The sequence below is a fragment of the Tasmannia lanceolata genome, unplaced genomic scaffold (assembly GCF_043159265.1).
Source record: "Tasmannia lanceolata isolate RefF3 unplaced genomic scaffold, GAP_Taslan_0.1 ptg000003l, whole genome shotgun sequence".
NCBI lineage: Eukaryota > Viridiplantae > Streptophyta > Magnoliopsida > Canellales > Winteraceae > Tasmannia > Tasmannia lanceolata.
The window spans coordinates 12572361-12591062 of NW_027518680.1; the positions used below are offsets into that span (position 1 = coordinate 12572361).

General features: G+C 38.3%; 1 protein-coding gene across 1 annotated transcript; it reads right to left on the reverse strand.

The window, feature by feature from the left end:
* Positions 1-944: 944 nt before the first annotated feature.
* Positions 945-10894, reverse strand: LOC143851537 (uncharacterized). Its single transcript, XM_077361006.1, has 7 exons — positions 10640-10894; positions 9734-9844; positions 7998-8066; positions 3089-3220; positions 1754-1831; positions 1552-1671; positions 945-1406 (listed from the first exon to the last, which is right to left on the reverse strand). The coding sequence occupies exons 1-7, from the start codon at positions 10835-10837 to the stop codon at positions 1230-1232; spliced, it is 885 nt and encodes a 294-aa protein (XP_077217121.1). The 5' UTR covers positions 10838-10894; the 3' UTR covers positions 945-1229.
* Between the last annotated feature and the right edge of the window lie 7808 nt (positions 10895-18702).

Sequence of the window (18702 nt, forward strand, 5' to 3'; positions counted from 1 at the left end):
TATAACCAGCTGCCTAATTCTATACACTGATCATCAAGCACGCATAGGACTGTTCTAATTAGTTTTAAATGTCATTCAATTTTCTTTCATATTTTCTCTTTGAGCCTTTTTAGTAATCATCATACATGTTAGAATGGTGGTAGATTTAAATTGTTTTCATTTAAAACTCGAAATTCCAGAATTCATGTCAAATCTGAACTAATTGTCCAGAATCCATATATATGGCGGATTAGATTCTGCACGAGCCGTTTAAATGAATATCCAAAAAACCTTACAAGTCAACTCGGGTCGGGTTCAACCAGAAAAAAAAAAAAAAGGTTGGGTCGGGTTGAGTTCAGGTTCGGGTTGAGGCTTTGGCAACCCGACCCGAGTGAAACCCAACATTTTTTTATAATTTTTTATTTTTTTAAGCTTAAAAACTGGTGTTGGGTTGGGTTGAAGTCGGGTCGGGTTGGAAAAATGGGTTCCTCAAGTCAGGTCAGGTTGAACCTCATCGGGTTGGAATTCGGGTCGGGTCTGGTTCGGGTTGGAAAAATGGGTTCCTCGGGTCAGGTCAGGTTGGCCTTAAGCCGACCCAACCTGACTTGCACCCCTAAAAAATTTCCTGTTATGAGGGGTTTAGAGTTTTGTTCATTTTCATATTTTATCCTATCTGGTGATAAAAGCATATTAGGATACTATTGCGTCCAAAATGTATTAAGAAGCAAGATTAAACGTTCTTTTATGCTAATAATGAGAAAAAGCATTAGTCGGACGGAGTTGGTGCCTAACACTTTCCAATCTCGTAGCTAGAGAACAAACCCGCTTAACCGGCATTTTTTTGGAACCATTAAAAAAAAAAAGGCAATTTTTTGGCCCATATATACCAGGTGAATGTGATCTGGTCACTTGGATTCTGTACCCCGTTATGTTATGGATGGGATGTTCACCAAGAGTTTCGAAGATTTCGGGCTGGTCTTGTCTACTAAATCAGATGAAACCAATCAAATTACATATCAAGCATCAAATTTTATGGGCCTTTGGTTCAAGTCTCAGATGGTGACGCACGAATTCTAGGACATGAATGCCGAATTCTCAAATAGTTTACAAAGGTCTCCAAAAATAAACAAAATTTCAGTAGACTAACAACTGATTTCAAGCTCTATTTCATCTCAATACTGACATTTCTGATAAATAATTGCAAATTTCAAACCGAAAGAAACATGCGAAAACTCCTTAGAACGAGGTCCTCAAAGCTCGGTCTTGGTAGCTTTCGAACTCGTCTTTTTTCCCCTCCACCACTTTTGTACCTGTTGAGACGCCTTGCTTAAACGCCACTGTATTCTTATCCATGTGTCTCTGATTCCTTCCACAATCCTCAGCTTCCAATCTGCTTTGGCAAATTTTTTCTCTCTCAACACTTTACCCTGCAACCCAACAAAGGAGACATGTTTTTGCATATCAGATGCCTTGGAACTGAAACTTCAATAGTAGAACCAAAGGCATCAATCTTCCATAACTCATTAGCAAGCACATGTCTTGAACATTGATTGCAGAAAATAATATATATACCAATTTCGAAGGGAATTCATCATTGTCGTCGTCATCTTCATCGGCATCTTCGTCACCAAAATTTTGATTCAACAAATCTTCTTTTGAGTACATTTTCATGCCTGGAGCTCCTGGCATACCCTGAGAAAGCAAATAGCAGCTTAGAACATCCAACTTACTATAGCAAATTTTAGTGCGGCCAGTGTCAAGTTGCTGAAGTTACCTGCATGGATTTCAAAATCTTCTCCATTTCAGCCTCTTTAGATGATTTGGGAATAAAGGGTTCTCCTGGAATCCTATCCTGCAAGACACCATAGGAAACTCATAATATGTCCATAAATCTTAGAATTTTATCAATGATAAACAACTTACTACTTGAAAAATTTGTATGATAATTAACATTAGAAATATCCCCATGAATTATTTTCATGGATGTTGACAAGGATTGAGCTTACACCATGAAAAGCCCTAGACCTAGATCTGAATTAACAAGCAACACCATTCAAATCCACGAGGCAAAAAAGAATTCTTATGAATTTCTTAATCAACAAACTATGACAAAAAAAAGGTTGATGATATTTTCACCCCCCTGCAGTACGCATTCGCCCCCTTTTAGGGTGTTTTGACGTCAAAAAGCATTAAAGTTGCGTACTGTTCACATTATAAGGGAGCGAATGCGTACTGCACGGGGGTGGAAATATCATCTCCCAAAAAAAAGGATGGAGGAGAAATACCCTTTTTTAGTTGGACTGAGATAAGGACAATGGCAGTTTATGTGGCTAAAAGCTTCAAGCATAGAAATGTTCAACACCATGCTTAACATTTCAATCCATGAGAGCCCTTAGCGGGGCAAGGTTAAGCTAAAAGTTTAGCTTTACTACGTGTTGATTGCCTGTGAAATTTTGAGGCCCTTTGACGGAGAACATGGTTTAAGAACAGTCATACCAATTTAGCTAGAATAGATAAGGTCACAATCATGTTCCCATAACTGCTACCATCAATTGTTTTTAAAGGCATTTCGGAAGCAAATTAGCATCCACTTGTGAAATTGTTTTGCATTTTCAGAAGCATTTTTACTTTTTCAAGTAAATTCAGGAGATTTATGTGGGTCATAATCTATTTTTCCTCTGCCCAGTCACTAAATGTAGTGAAATTCCTCCATGTATCATAGCATATTGGCTACAACCTGTCATTAAGCATAATTCAGCATTGTAGTCTGATGATTCTCAAGGCCTTCAAATCTGAAGTTTCCTGGATACTAGAAAATTCCTGTGCTATATGCTTGTCAAATGTTGCCAATGCTTAGCTAATTTAGGAAATACGTAACATGCACCTTGTTTCCCAAAGTACTACAATGTATGATATATCCACAAGGACCATGGTGAACTTAACTAAACAAAAACAAGAGTACCATGAAGTAAAAGATGACGACTTGCTTGTTTTAACAAGGAACAAAAAAGAGTTCTTGGGATGTTCCCCTATGAATGTAGATATCATGAACAGAAAATAGGAGCATTTAGTTGCCTTCGCTTTCAAATGACTCTCAAACTGCAATTACCTTTGGAATTGGAGGTGGCTTGGCAGAGCATGCTTTACTAAGGTCATCACAGAGAAAATTCACCAATGAATCAATTTGAGGCTTGCCTTTAAACAGAAATTCAGCTACATCAGTATCAGAATACCCCATGACCTGCAAAGAGTTCAGGAAGATGTTTAATGATAACAAAGAAATTTTATTTATATTGGCTTAGCATATTAAATACTAAAATGTACGGAGACATTGTAATTACAAAAAAGAGAGGAATGTGTCAAGCTAATTGCAAATCAGTGAATTAACTATCAAGAAAATTGAGAAACGAAGCGTGTCATAGCCATCTGTGAAAACCCCTTCAACAACTAAAATGTTATTCAGTTTTACGCAACATCCACAAAGAATTTGAAGAAATATGTTACCAGATGATATAAAAGCTTCTTATACACGCGTCTTTGTGTTATCTGAGTACATTATGTCCACAAGTGTGTATGTATGAGCATCAAGTCAAGTGTTAGATGTGCAAGATCAACACAGTCAAAACTTTTTGTTTGAAAACACAAGCAACATTCTGCAAAGGAACCATTCAAGAAAAAAAAAAACTTTCTGCAAAGGAATCAAAGAAATATGTTATCTGGGATGATAAGGTACAGTTGACAGATAGAACTGTGTCAGAATGAAGAAAAATTAACTGATTGATACATAAAGGCTTCATTTACTCTTTATATAGATTCAATCTCCTAACATGCAATGTATGAAGATGCATATGTTCACCCACTGATATAACACAATATATGCATGTGTCTGTCGTATATATATGTATGAAGACACAAATGGACAGATACTGTTTGTCCACTAAACTGCCCATTTTTTCACCCCACAAATGGACACCCTAAGATGATCCAATGGAGCTGATTTTTGGTGGACACCCTATCCATGAAAGGGCCTTCCAAATGAATGCTTTGGATCCCCCCCAACAATGTGGGCCCACACCTGTTTTTGCACTCGAGCGCAGAAACCCTTTACTCTCTCTCTCTCTCTCTCTCTCTCTCTCAATAAAAAGTGTAGACCCATCTGTAAGGAATGACATGGCAATCAAATCTCCAAGTATGGGAGTGCATGTGGAGAATTGGACTGTGTGCATGCACACTCACGTGGTTAATCACATATGCAGCTAAATGAGAATAAATTCGAATTCAGTATTAGCAGCAGGACCAAAATGCCATGTTTCATTATCTTTGGGAATTTGATAACATATTTCATGCATGTCATATTTGATGTTACATACATTCATATTTCTATTAGTGCTCAAAACTCGTGTTGAAGTATAAAAGATTAAAAATACCTTTCTCCAACAGCTTAAGCTTCTGCAGTAACTGGTAGTTTCACATGGTATCAGAGCCAAAGGTCCTGAGTTCAAACCTCCCGGATAGAAAAATCCACATGCAATGGCCAAACCCAAAAGAGGGGCCACATATGCCATGTGTAGGACAACCCTAGAAAGAGGGGCCACACGCGAGGGGGAGTGTTAAAGTATAAAAGATTAAAAATACCTTTCTGCAACAGCTTAAGCTTTTGGAGTAACGGTAGTTTCACAACTTGTTTCCAATTTGGTCTCACCTAGAGGCTGCGAGAGTAGACCCATCCGTCTTTTTCAACTTGGGTGAGCCAAATGAGTCGATAAATTGGTTAAATTTTTCTTTAAAAAAAATGAAAAAAAGCATCAATGTAAACATGAAAAAAAAGTATCAATGTGCATGCATGGTAATGTTATAATCTAATATCACAAATACGGTCAATACTATAGAAACATAATCCTGTATAGCTATACATGGTCACACACACACACACACACGTGTATGTATGTAATTGAATGGGAGGATTAGAAATTCATTCACCCCCACCACCAAGAAGGCCTTAGCCTGTACTCTTTTTCCCCTTGGGTGACGACAAATGTGCCCCATATTTTACTAGGGGTGAGCATTATTCGGTTAAAACCGAATAACCGAACCGAACCGAACCGAATTGGCTGATTCGGTTCGGTTTTTTTCTTTTCGGTTCGGTTTCGGTTTTTTTTTTCGGAAATTCGGTTATTCGGTTTCGGTTTCGGTTTTATAAAAAATAAATTCGGTTAACCGAATTAACCGAAATAATGGATGAAAACCATTTTTTCCCCAAAAAAAGTGCTATATGTGTACTCCGTAGGATGATCAAAACCGTCAATTTGATTGATCACAACTTAATTAGGTTATGCTCAAAAAATCATTTCGATCGGATGATCCTAGCCCTCCGATCCAAACCGAGATTTTGATTTTTTTCCCTCTTTTCTCCCACAATTCGGTTATAACCGAATAACCGAATAAAATTTCGGTTCGGTTTCGGTTCGGTTTTTGGCAAATTTCGGTTCGGTTTCGGTTACCGAAATTTGGAACCGAAATTATTTCGGTTTCCAAATTTCGGTCTATTCGGTTCGGTTTTAACCGAATAACCACCCCTATATTTTACCACAACGTCACCTTTTAGCAAGGAAGCAGGATTCGTTCCCTGGACTGGGGAATCCCGATTCCCCGGAACGCGGATCGGATTCGGGAATTGAATCGAATCCCTGAAAATTGGGAATCGCGGTTCGGATTTGTCGGAACCCCAATTCCCAATTTTGGGAACCCCGATTCCCAATTTTGTGAACCGTGATTCCCAGGCGAATCCCCGACGAATCCCTGGCGATTCCCAACTCCCTAGCGACTTCTGGCGAATCCCCAGCAAATCCCCGACGAATCCCCAGAAACTCTCTGGCGACTCTTCGGCAAACCCACGATTTCCGCTCCCAACCATCCTCGGAGCCTTCGATTCCCGCCCTGGCAACCTTGCCTTTTAGTGCTTTCCGACGTTTTAGAGAAAACACAAAAAGAAAAGAAACAAAAAACATTAGTCATAAAACTAATAAAAGGGATTTTAATCGCAAAACAAGACTACATTTATCATCTCCCTTCCCTTTTCATCTCTCCTTCACAATTTTATTTGATACTCTTCTTGTCTTTCTTATATTCTTTACCCACCACTTCCTTTCTCAAATGTGATAGGTCATTATACTTGTCTACTTTGTTTTACTTGTATTCCTATGCTATGCAATTTATATCAAATTTGTTTCATCATATTCTGATTGATCGGCTCAACTTGACCAACTAGTGTACCCTTTCAAGTCTACTCACCGAAAGACCGGGGCAGGCATAGTTGACTCCTAGGTTTTTGCCATTGTTTTATAGTTTCCACAAATATTAGGGTAGACAAAAATGTAAATATTTGAATGTAATATATGCCAATCCATAAGAAATAAAATATATGTTCCACAGACCCTAAATGCATTTTTTTTTCATGTTTGATATATACAATATATCCAGAGCCTTATCTGTTTTTAAAGCTAACTGTAAAAATGTATCAATAGTACAGAAAAACAGTACACTACAATGGGAGACGAGATGGCCCCGGCCAAACCAAACAGTGAAAAGAAACAAGAGAAAGTTAAAACAGACACGTAGCAGAATAAATTGACCTACAGGTAATATGTCCCTTCTGCTGGAGTGGGTGGGATTATTAGGGATCACATTATAATGGTTATGGTTACTTTTGAAGCCAAGGTTTGGGTGTTGCAGTGTAGAGTGAAGCTCCCACATCTTTTTTCAGAGCCTGCAATAGTGGAAGGTGACTACTAACCGTTAACAGGTGGATCCATTCGAAGTATTATCCTCGGCACCTCGCATATACAAATATCTTTTCGATGATGCATGCATTTTTTTTTTGTTTCTTGGCCTCCTCAAATAATGTCCTATTTTAAAATCCATTAAAGCCATAACCCATGGATTTAAGTGTGTTTGGTATGTAGTTCCCAGAGCAAGAAATGAGTGTGAGAAAGGATGCAGAATGCAAATGACAACCAAGGGCTCATGAAAAGATAAAATATAAAATATGGGAGATGGGACCCTCAAGGAACCATGGGGAAAGAAAAGACCGAGTGTGGGAAGCATCATGGATAATGATCATGAAGCATGTAAGAAAAATCACTAAAAAGCAAACAAAAACATATAGGAAGAATTAGGGTTACGGTAGGTTTTTTTTGGGGGGGGGGGGGGGGGGGGTAAATAAAGGGTTAAAGATAAATTAAGAAGCAATTTATGGCTTATTAGGGTTACAACTATAGGGATTTATAGTTTTACAAGTTTGACTTTTTATTCATTTAATCAATGCAGTATTAAAAGATTAGCTTAAGAGTTAAGGTAAGTTTTTAAAGAAAATTTTTAGTTGAAACTTCAAATGGTATTTCTATGATCTTAAATAGGCTTATAGTAATTAAAAGGAATTGCAAGTTTTAAATAGACTTTTTTGGCACTACCAAAAGGGAAACATCGCTCCTTTAGGGGGGAAAGTACCTAAAAATGAAGTGTAATCAATTAAGAGGAAGCATGCCTCAGCTAAATTTCAGAAGCGAGAAGAATTTAGCTTTCAAAGAAAGCTTCCAACCCTACTAGTGAGCTTCAGATAACTATGATGTTGGTACCAATATGTATGACCCAATACATTTTGTGTTTTCAGTCAGAGGATATATACAAAAAAGATGCTTGCATCATCGAAAACACAGATGTTTTGTACAAAAGATGGACCCTATTTCAAAAGATGAAGTCAGATTTTGGAGTGTCTGAGACTCTGATGCATATTGTGTTTCTGAACCTTAAATACTTGATACAAGAAAATCAATTGTAGATAACTATCATGATGTCACTATCATATCCAGTATTATGTACCCCTTCTAGTTAAGCATACCATATAATTCTAATCAGTCTTCAATACATTTTCACTTGTACTAAGAAAGAAAGAATTATGTATGCAAACAAACTAATTTCGTAAATAACCCTGGTAAGAAAAACAAGCATAGCTACATCACCTCTTGACAAGCCCTCTCAATAGTTTTACATTCAGAATTACACTGTCCTTCAGTGTCTTGGTCAACAAGCTGGAGAAAGGATGAAACTAATATGAGAAAAAAGGTTAAGAAGCCATACCAACAAAAATGTTTCCACCTTAAACATGTTTGAAAGTTCTAGGATTGCAAAACAACAAAAATCGAAAACCTTCTATTCACTTTTAAGTTTGCTAATATATATTTGAGAAATTCTTGTTTGACCTTGCCGTAGATATTCATCCTACATGCAATATCTCAATGCACAAACATGAAAACAACAGCACAATAACAATAGTTGGCATTCAAGAGTTTAAAAATTGATTGTGATAAGAAATTACATGTCAGCAGGATCAGTTTGACTTCTTTTTACAGATCAAACATTCATTGATGAAGAAAAACGAACATCAGAAAGAAGAACAAATACTAGTGGTCAATGAAATGAGAAATAAATGAGGGAAAGGATAAAAGAACAGTTGGCTAATATGTCGGGTCAAATTCGCCCTGCAGGAGAATATCATCCATAGGCTTTGTGAAAAGAAACAAAATAATGAAAAAAAATAAATGAAGTGTCTTTCACAATCCAAATACAATCAAAATTGCTTGGAAGCACTATGAGTTCAATTAACCAAGGAAGTCTAGACTTCATCATTCCTTCTTTAGGTATGGCATCTGCAGTTCAGGCAGTGATTAACAACTAAAGGTTTTCATATTTTAGAATGGTAATTTTTCTAGTCACTAACTTCGGGTTTGCATAAGAAGCAACAAATCATTCGTATATTGTACTTGCAGTCATATTCACATATCTATTGCTAGAAGCTGCAACATATAACAAAATGAAAAACAACGGAGTTAATCAAACAGACAAGACTTCCCAACCTATTTGACTGTTACAGATAGCACCATATACCTTTTAAAAAAAAAATACAGATAGCACCACATACTCCTTTGATGTGATAAATCAGGATAATTCAATTGGTGACCATATTTGAATTACTGAACGATGTTTTGTCTAGCTCAGCCATGTATCAGTGCATTACTCATTCTAATAACATTTTGCAACTTATGTTGAGAATGAAGTGAAATCAAATTACCCAATCAAGAGTCTACTCAGCTTCATGTAATAAACAAATCCCGGTCACTTATTCAGATACATCAAAGTATCACACGCTACAAATTTCAACAAGTTATGCCAACTTTACATTTTGATTTCTTCTAAAAGCAAGGTCCAGAAAATGACAGTGCTATTGAGTTAGATAGACATTAAGTGAAGGATAATATGTTTGGCTATTACATTGTGTTATTGAATGAGATAGACATTAGACAGTGCCATGATTTGAAAAAACATAATCTAAAGATAGTGTCTAGCTAGTACATTGTGTTAGTGTTTGCATAGCATAAGATAATTAGAATATTATTCAGCAAAAACATGATATCAATCTGCATTCATTAAATATAAAAACAGGGGAGAAAACAGAGAATTCTAACGGGTTTTTTAATCTAAATCAAGTTAATTTACAAAACAACTCTCAGGTTACCAATTCTGTTCTTTTTCTGTGTCGAATCATGAACTCACCCAATTTTCCCAATAATTGAAATATTCCATCTAAAACACTCTTACTCATATTAGTTTTGGAAATACAAACCCAGATAGGGAAAAACAGAAATCCTTTAACAACAATAAAAAATCAGGGAAAAAAAAGAAGATAAGTCATTGTTACCTCCAAAGCATTACCCTTCTCGACGATATCAATCTGAAGAATCCAATCCCCTTCTTCCTTCTTCAAATTACAAATATTTTCCGCAAGTTCAATGATCTCGAACTCCGAAACCTAATCCAAAACAAAACGAATAATAAGTAGCTAATTAGCAATCTAGTAAGAAAGAAACAAAAAACCCATTTACATGACTACCAAAGCAAATAAATTTAGATAGAAAAATTGAATCTTTATGAAGAATACCTTCTTATCTAGTAAGAAAGGAAAAAAAAGACCCATTTACATGACTACCAAAGCAATTAAAAATACATAGAAAAATTGAATCTTTATGAAGAATACCTTCTTATCTAGTAAGAAAGGGAAAAAAACCCATTTACATGACTACCAAAGCAATTAAATTTAGATAGAAAAATTGAATCTTTATGAAGAATACCTTCTTATCTAGTAAGAAAGGAAAAAAAAGACCCATTTACATGACTACCAAAGCAAATAAATATAGATAGAAAAATTGAATCTTTATGAAGAATACCTTCTTATCTAGTAAGAAAGGAAAAAAAAGACCCATTTACATGACTACCAAAGCAATTAAAAATAGATAGACAAATTGAATCTTTATGAAGAATACCTTCTTATCTAGTAAGAAAGGGAAAAAAACCCATTTACATGACTACCAAAGCAATTAAATTTAGATAGAAAGATCGAATCTTTATGAAGAATACCTTCTTATCTAGTAAGAAAGGGAAAAAAAACCCATTTACATGACTACCAAAGCAATTAAATTTAGATAGAAAAATCGAATCTTTATGAAGAATACCTTCTTATCTAGTAAGAAAGGAAAAAAAGACCCATTTACATGACTACAAAAGCAAATGAATATAGATTGAAAAATTGAATCTTTATGAAGAATACCTTCTTGGGGGAGATTTGGGTCTCTTTTTTCTTGACTTGGTGGTAGAGTTGGGCGGAGAGTTTCTGACAGACCTGGCATTTGATGAAGGGAATATCTTCTTTTCTAGCGATTGGAACTGGTTTTTTGGAGGAATGGGAGATGGGTATCGATGAAAGCAACAAAGCATAGAGTAGAACGATGGATTCCACTTTCGCCATGACTCACTGCGATTTACACGGGGATGACTTTCGAACGCCAGAGGGTGCGAGTCTGCTTTTTATGCATGACTCTTTAATACTTAGTTACCAATTATTTAGTGGTGCACAACTTGGGTCGGGTTCACCCGAAAAAAAAACGGGTCGGGTTGAGTTTTCCCAACCCGGGTTGAGAGTTTGGGCAATCCGAGCTGAGTCAAATCCGACATTTTTTATTTTTTAAGCTTAAAAACTCGGGTTGAACCCGGGTCGGGTCAGGTTCGGGTTGGAAAAAATGGGTTCTCAGGTTGGACCCAACCCGACCCAAGTTGCAACCCTACTGTATACAATACTATGATATATAGTTGGGGTTGGGGCTCTAATAATTAATGCTCTTGCGTTTATAACCTCTTTTATCTTAGCGCCTATTAGGGGTGTAAATGGACATTCGAAAATTTGATTACCATCCGCATCCGAATCTGTTTAAAGCGAACATTATTCTAATCCGTTTCAAGCAGATATTATTCGAATCCGTTTATGAGATATCCGGCTCTTAGCGGATACGAATCTGGTAAATGGTACATCCGATCCGTTTAAAATCCGAATCTATATCTGCATCCGTATCTGAATATCCTGAATATCCTGAATATCATTATCCGTATATCCGAATCCATATTCGTATCCGAATCCGTATCCGGAATCATTTTATTTTTATTAATATTTATTATTAATAATACCATCAAATAAGATTTACATTTTTGCCGGAGGAACACCTCAAATATAATTAGATTTATATTTTTGCCATCGAAATATATTTACATTTTAATATTTATTTAATATAACTCCCTAGTTTGTAAAATAATTGGTAAATAGTTCTTAAGAATCACGTAATATCCAATGAGTCCAGTTTTTTTTTTTTTAAATAGTTGCTAAGAAGTCCCTTTAACAAATAACAAATGTTACAAAAGTTTTTCCTTTCCAAACTCTTCTACAAAATTACAAGTTTATGACAATCCAAACAGGAAGTTAACTTTAGATAGAAGCAATTTTCATGGAAGTAATTCTGATAGAAAATTTTTTCTTAGAAATAAATCCAAAATAACTACAATAGAAACAATTTTCGTGAAAATTATTTTCTCTTCACATTCTAGAGGGAAATTAAATGAATATGGTTACTTGGAGCCTTAGAGGGCTAATTATTTAATTTATTTCTATCTAAAGTTAACTAGCTTTGGCCCGGTTTGGATTGTTGTAAATTTGTAACTTTGTGGAAAAGTGTATAAAGAAAATATAAAATGAGATTTTATATGGTGTAAGCCCGTCTTTTTCAAAAAGTATTGTTCGAACCACATCATAGGATGATCCAAACCTTACATGTGATGGAACACAACATAAATAGGTTGTTCCCCAAAAATTTCTTCCATAGGATGATGCTAGCCCTTCGATCTATGGAGGTTTCCATAATAGAGTGAGCCCATATAGTCCCGTAAAATAGTGGAAGATCATTTTTCTTCGGCTAGTGTTATATGGTGTAAGCCTTTATAGTCCCATATTTTCCTATAAGTACTGTACGGACCACAACATAGGATGATGATCCAAACTGTCCGTGTGATGGGACACAACGTAAATAGGTTGTTCCCCAAAAATCATTTCCATAGGATGATGCTATAGATCGGAGGGCTAGGATCATCCTATGGAAATATTTTTGTATACATAATACATGTAACACAATGTAGTTATGCTTACATGTATAAAAATCAAAATTTTGTTTTGAGGTCCCTAAACTGAGAGGCGTACCCGTACAAAATCTTGTTTCAATATTTTCACTAACCCACCTTGCCTGTTTTTTTTTTTTTTTTTTTTCTTAATGAAGGGTGTCCCCACCCCCTTCGGGGGTAGGACTATTTCCCTATGGATGCACGCAATCACCTGGAAACCACGCGCATCGGGTAAGCATGGGGGGATTCGAACGCTCGTCACTGGGACGCAAACCCATGACTTTACGCCAAAGAGCCACACCCTTCCGGGTTGACCCACCTTGCCTACTGGTTTGCTTTAGGAGTCATTAAAAGGTTATTTTGTTCTCAAAGTACCCTTTCAAGCTTAAGAGAAGAAAAGACGGACGAGATGGTGCACTTATCAAAACATGGTTGTGCCGATAGCATTTCAAGAAGAAAAAGATCATTTGTCCCACCCCTAGCCTTACCTGAATCACCCCTTTTGAATTAAAAGTGGCTATAAGTACACCAAGAGGGGGCTGTCCAAGGGAAGAAAATGGGAGCTATATTTAGTCTTTTTGTTAGGGCCCTTTTCCATCTCAAGCCACCCCTGTGGTATAAAAAGAGTAATAAAAAGTACACTTGGAAGTGCTGTCTAGGGAAAGAAAAGGGGATCGGATGTATCAGTTCCCTGGATGGATAAAATGGGAAGGAATTAGAGCTTCAGGGGGGTACCAAATATCAATTTGGTGAAAAATCAAGGGGGGGAGCCGGTCTCCATTTCACAACAGAACAGAGAGAGCGAGAGGTAGAGAGAAAGAGAGGGTGCAGCAGAGAGGGAGCTAGAGCTCCGCCCTTACCCCATTATTAGCCACCTCAATCTCCTTCTATTTCTACTGACTTCCACCCCATTATCCCCATCCGACTTCCCATTTCTCTGTTCTTCATTATCTCCGCAAGCCATCTCCTTGTTTCCTTCTCTACCTCTCTAACACCTAGATCCAATCGCTGCTAGCGATTCCAAGGGGTAAAGACTGTCTACTCAAATGAAGAAGAGAGACCTCTAAATTTGGGGTTTGTTCGGAGGACAATCAAAAGGCCATAGCATATTTAAGGGTAGTCTTTCTCATTACCCTGTTAAGTCTCTTTCTTCTTGATTGAGTTATTTGATTTTCCAAAATCAATGTTGTTATGTCATTGTGTGTGGATCTCGGATACGAATTCGGACATTCGGATATGATTTATTCGAATTCGGATATGAATTCAGACATTCGGATATGAATTCGGACACTGAACTCGAATTCAGATTTAAATTCGGACATCCGTTTATGAATTCGAATAATATCCGTCAGATGCGAATTCGGTAACAAATAATAATTACCCATCGAATTCGGATACGGATACAAATATTGAATATTGTAAACAAATTCGAATTCGGATATAGCACTATCCGATTCGAATTTGATCATTTTACACCCGTAGTGCCTATGCCATCGAACGAACATGATTCCACTGCTGATAATCTACTCTCTTATTTGTAACTTAATACGAAAATTCAATGATATAACTCATAAGAGAGTACGCTCTTAGAAAACCTTGTTCAAAGTGCATACATATAAATAATAATCCTTTTCAAAATACATATTGTAATCAGTAGTAGGCACGTAGAAAACTTTCTACAGTCTCTTCAGTGAAATTCGTTGTGATGATTGCAACAATAATGGACTCGGAGTGGCAATGGCAATGAAATCAATGGCAAATGCAAGCAAGGCAACAACACCTTATCGCAGGGGTAGAGCCAGGAATTTACAGTTTGGGGGGGGGGGGGGGGGGGGGGCGGGGTGCTCACTATTACTGGCAATGCCTTTTCTTTTAGCGCCATTCTTGAACGCGGGTAAAACTCCTTCTGTGTTGTGTGGAACCCGATCCGAGAGAGGCGGGGGGACGTGCCCCCACGCGAGTCTCTCAGGATCATCCACGTAAATGAGAGCTCCACCAAGGAACTCTCGAAAGAGTGCCCCTCACAGCATGACCGGCGATGTCAAGTGAGATACCTCTCGATTCGGGGACCAGCCCGGATTCCAGACGCACCTTAAACAAAGAAAGAGTCGCCATCCAAGGAAGTAGGCCCTGGATCCCATACTGTGCTATGTCGCAACAGATAACCAGAGATATAAAAGGTTCGTGCCTGATGACGAATGGGGAAGGGGTTAGGCGCCCCCAATTCGCCCAAGTGCGAGCACCTGGTCTCTTATGCCATTTATTATTAACTTTGAAGAGTTTTGGGAGAAAATCATGCGAAATGGGAACGAATATCCCCGAGATAACATCTAGCTAATCATGCATGACCCGGAGATGGGCAAAGAAAGTGAACATCCAAATCCTAACTCATCGCATCTAATCCTAACTCATCACATCTAAGAAAGCAATAAACAATCGCATGCATAGCTACAGCTAAGCAGATAATGACAGATATAATGAGATAAGGAAAGCAAATATCTAAGTCTAGATAGATAATCAAGCTAATACGAATGGATAAACGCTATAGCTAAGCAATCAAAGCAATAAAGTAAACACACTAGCATGCGAGCCTATGCAAGAGATAAGACCAAGAAAATGGCAATTGCCCGCATGCTAGAAGAACAAACAAACTAGAATGCATGAGAAATCTAAAATAAGCACACATCAAGCTAAAAGGTGTAAGAAAAGAAAGAAATCGGAAAATCAACGGCGTACAAGAACCAAAAAAATGCCAGGGGAAAGAAGATGGAACACACGATAGGCTCAGAGGGCGATTCAAAAGGAATCAAGCCCAGCGATCCTAATCTGCTGAAGATCGAACAAGTCTCGCGATCGTCATGACCTATCGTTGGGCTCAGCGAGGACAATCCCTGTAAAGGGGCCACGCTACGTCATCGCCCGTCCCAAAACCCGATAAAACGTCTGAAAACCGATGAAAACCGGAAAATCAAGATGAAAACCGAAAATGGAATGAAAAGAGGGCTCTGAGTGACCTGGCAATCACCATCCTTGCCCATTTTTGCCTTTTGTTTTGAAGCGCTTGAAAATATTTATTAAAAAGGTTTGACTGAACTTGGGTGGACGAAAAGGTGAGAAATATTTTTAAAATGGTGATTTAAAAAAATGGTGACTGGACTCAGGATGCCAGCAGCACGCCTGAGCTGCCTACGTACCCCTTAGCTAGGGATCAAGCCATCCGTAGTTCGGACCAGATTTTCCTAACTACACTCTAATGACTCTTGATTTTTGAGATTTTTGGTATTTCAGATGTTTTTGATGTTTTTTTTTTTGAATTTTTGACACAAGAGGACTGAATCCTATCATCATAAGGGGAGAATAGACTCCTGAATATCCCACAAAGGTTGGACAACATCCTATGCTTTGCGGGGGAAAAAGACAGAAACACGACTCTGCAAGGGTTGGACAGCATCCTATACCTTGCAAGAGCGGATAGAAGAACATGATCTGATGATAGGTTGGATAAAATCCTAACCCCTATGATGATAGGACTGACTCCTAGACTCTATAAAGGATGGACAGACTCCTAAACTCTCTATGACAGACCCTAAAAGGAAGGAATCCCTTAACCTGCGAAAACTCTAAGGCAGGAAGGGAAGGGTTGGCTCAAGAAGCATTCCGTCATAGCCTAAACCCGAGGAAAGATTTTCGAAAAATGATGACAATGTCAAACGCTGGTGCCGATCCCAAGCACTAGCGAAAGTTCGACAGACATGGAGAAGCTCTAGACATCTTAAAATGCGGGTATTGATACAAAATTCGAGCGGTGCGAGGAGAAAAGGAGGAAGGAAAGGGAGGGGCTCCGGGTAGCCTCATCATATCATGTGATTACAAAGCAAGGAAAACACATGTATGATACCTAACCTAAATAAACTAGGCTTATTCATCGCTTCTTCCCCGATATAAGCCCAAGAGCAAACATGCCTATGATTACCGATCCTACAAAAAAAAAGAGAGGGTGACCAACATCTAAGCTGATCCAACTGCAAGCCACCATAACATGAGCCGAATTAATCCAGTGGTTAGAACACCATTCCGAGCTGATGTGGCTAAGAATAAATTGACACAAGGAGAATATAAATGGGAGTTCTGAGTTTGCTTCCTCAAGGGATTTAAGATAGGTGTTAGTATAGGGAACAGTTCTACAACCAAGATGCCTCTTACATGAATGAGAGTGGAAACTATAATATCAAAAGGAAAAGCTAATCTCATATACCCCTATATGACATGACCATGGTAGATAGAGGAATGCAGACAGACAATTAAACCAGAAAATGAAAGCATGATCTGAAAGAGTTGTTAGGAGAAAACTTCGCCACAAATGGGAGTACAGGTCCGACACTATGCCAACACAAAATGAACACGAGAATTAAGAAAAATGCGTCAGACATTTCAATATATTGGATTCATAATGCCTGATGATCAACACAGAGTGGTGACACATTATTTGGTGATTCGAGCCCTTCATTTATTATGCCTTGCCACAAGCCCAAAAGGTCCTTCTTATAAGGTGATTTCAATTGTCCAACTTATGATCATTTCAACATAATCTTAATCATAGGATCCATAGGTGCTCCATATATTGCTTGGTTCAAACCTAAGAAGTCATATGGTCAGGATTTCCATGAGGAGAGAATTAGCTAGGCATATTCTATCTAATCCGGAGGCCAAGCAATGAATGGCTCGGATTACACAAATAATGCGGGTCTAGCTGCATTTTGGGTGGCATATGCACAACAACACTCTACACAAGTATTCTGTATATATATATATATATATATATATATATATATATATATATATATATATATAAAACTCAACAAATGAAAACAAGCTCAGTGAAGGGTGAAATTATCAAACAAGCATAATCAAGCCAATGCCAATCTCTACTTCCTTTCAAAATTAAAAGATATAAGAACCCAAGATTTAAGAAAGATGAATCGAAGAATCTACCCCATCTGGAGCTCTTTCCAAGTATAGATCTTTATATATGAGTCAGGAAGGAAAAGCCTATTAGCAGCAAATAAGAAAACAACCCATACCCAAGGATTGAGAAACAAAAGGATCAAAGCTTAACAAGGAAAGCGAATGCAAACCACATATGGCATCATTTGAATAGATAAGATGGATCGAAAATTACCTTCTCCTTGGTTTTCTTGCCTGGCAAAATCTTTGGTCAACAGCATGCAAAATTGTCTCTTCTTTCTATGCTCTTCCCTCCAATTTGACGGTGCGAGAGATGGTAACCAAGACCAAACGAAAATGAAGAAGCGAACGAAGCAAATTGATTTTCGTGTGGCAGAATGTGGTGCCGAAAATGGTGGGGCCCGGGTAGGATTGCCGGATTCCTTAAAAATATAGAGGTTGATTGGGCTATTGCACACGGTAATGGCAGAAGAATCCACGGATTCCAGTGAGGATCACCGGATCTGATGATGATGTGTTTGTGGGTTTTGAAGATTGTGAGGATGGAGAGGATGGTGGCTTCGAAATGGAGGTGGGTCGAATTTGTGGAAGTGGCTGGAAGAAGAGATGGGGGTCGGAGATGGTGAGATGGGTTTGTAGAGATGGCTGGAGATGGTGGGTTTGGGTCGGACCGGAGAAGGTGGTGGTGGTGCAACTGGATGGAGGTGGAAATGGCACAATGGAAATGGGTTTGATGGCAGAGGAGGTGGGGATGAAAGAGGGTTTGGGGAGGAAAACAGAGGTTGAGGGAGTGAGATGGGTTTTGATGGGGGTATGGCTGGATGCAGAAAATGGACGGATTCCGGGCCGGAATCTATGGATGTTGTTGGTGAAAAGGAGTTGGGGTGGAAGGAGATGGAGGTGCGGTGGTGGTGGCTGATGGTGGTGGTTCGGTTTTGCAGGTGGAATGGGTTTGGCCGGAAGTTGCAGAGGTGGCTGCTAGTGGAGGTGGAGGGTTTGGATAATGGGTTTGAAGGAGAAGGATGGAAATGATGGCTCGCCGGCGGGGAGGGGGAGTGGGATTCGCCGGAGAAGATGGAGATGATGGATGACGGCTGGACAGAGATGTGGTTTGCCGGATGTAAAAAGAGGTGGGTTTTTGCAGTAGAGGTTGATGGTGGTAGGAAGGAATGGAGGAGGAAGATGGAGGGGTTGTAGGCTTGCCGG

What these genes read in the sequence shown, in the direction of transcription:
- LOC143851537 (XM_077361006.1), bottom strand. Translation starts at nt 10,837, where the DNA reads ATGGCGAAAGTGGAATCCATCGTTCTACTCTATGCTTTGTTGCTTTCA. An exon ending in TTGAGAGGGCTTGTCAAGAG is followed by an intron (nt 3,221 to 7,997) that starts GTGATGTAGCTA and finishes AACTCTTTGCAG; the next exon opens with GTCATGGGGTATTCTGATAC. An exon ending in AGATTTTGAAATCCATGCAG is followed by an intron (nt 1,672 to 1,753) that starts GTAACTTCAGCA and finishes TTGCTTTCTCAG; the next exon opens with GGTATGCCAGGAGCTCCAGG.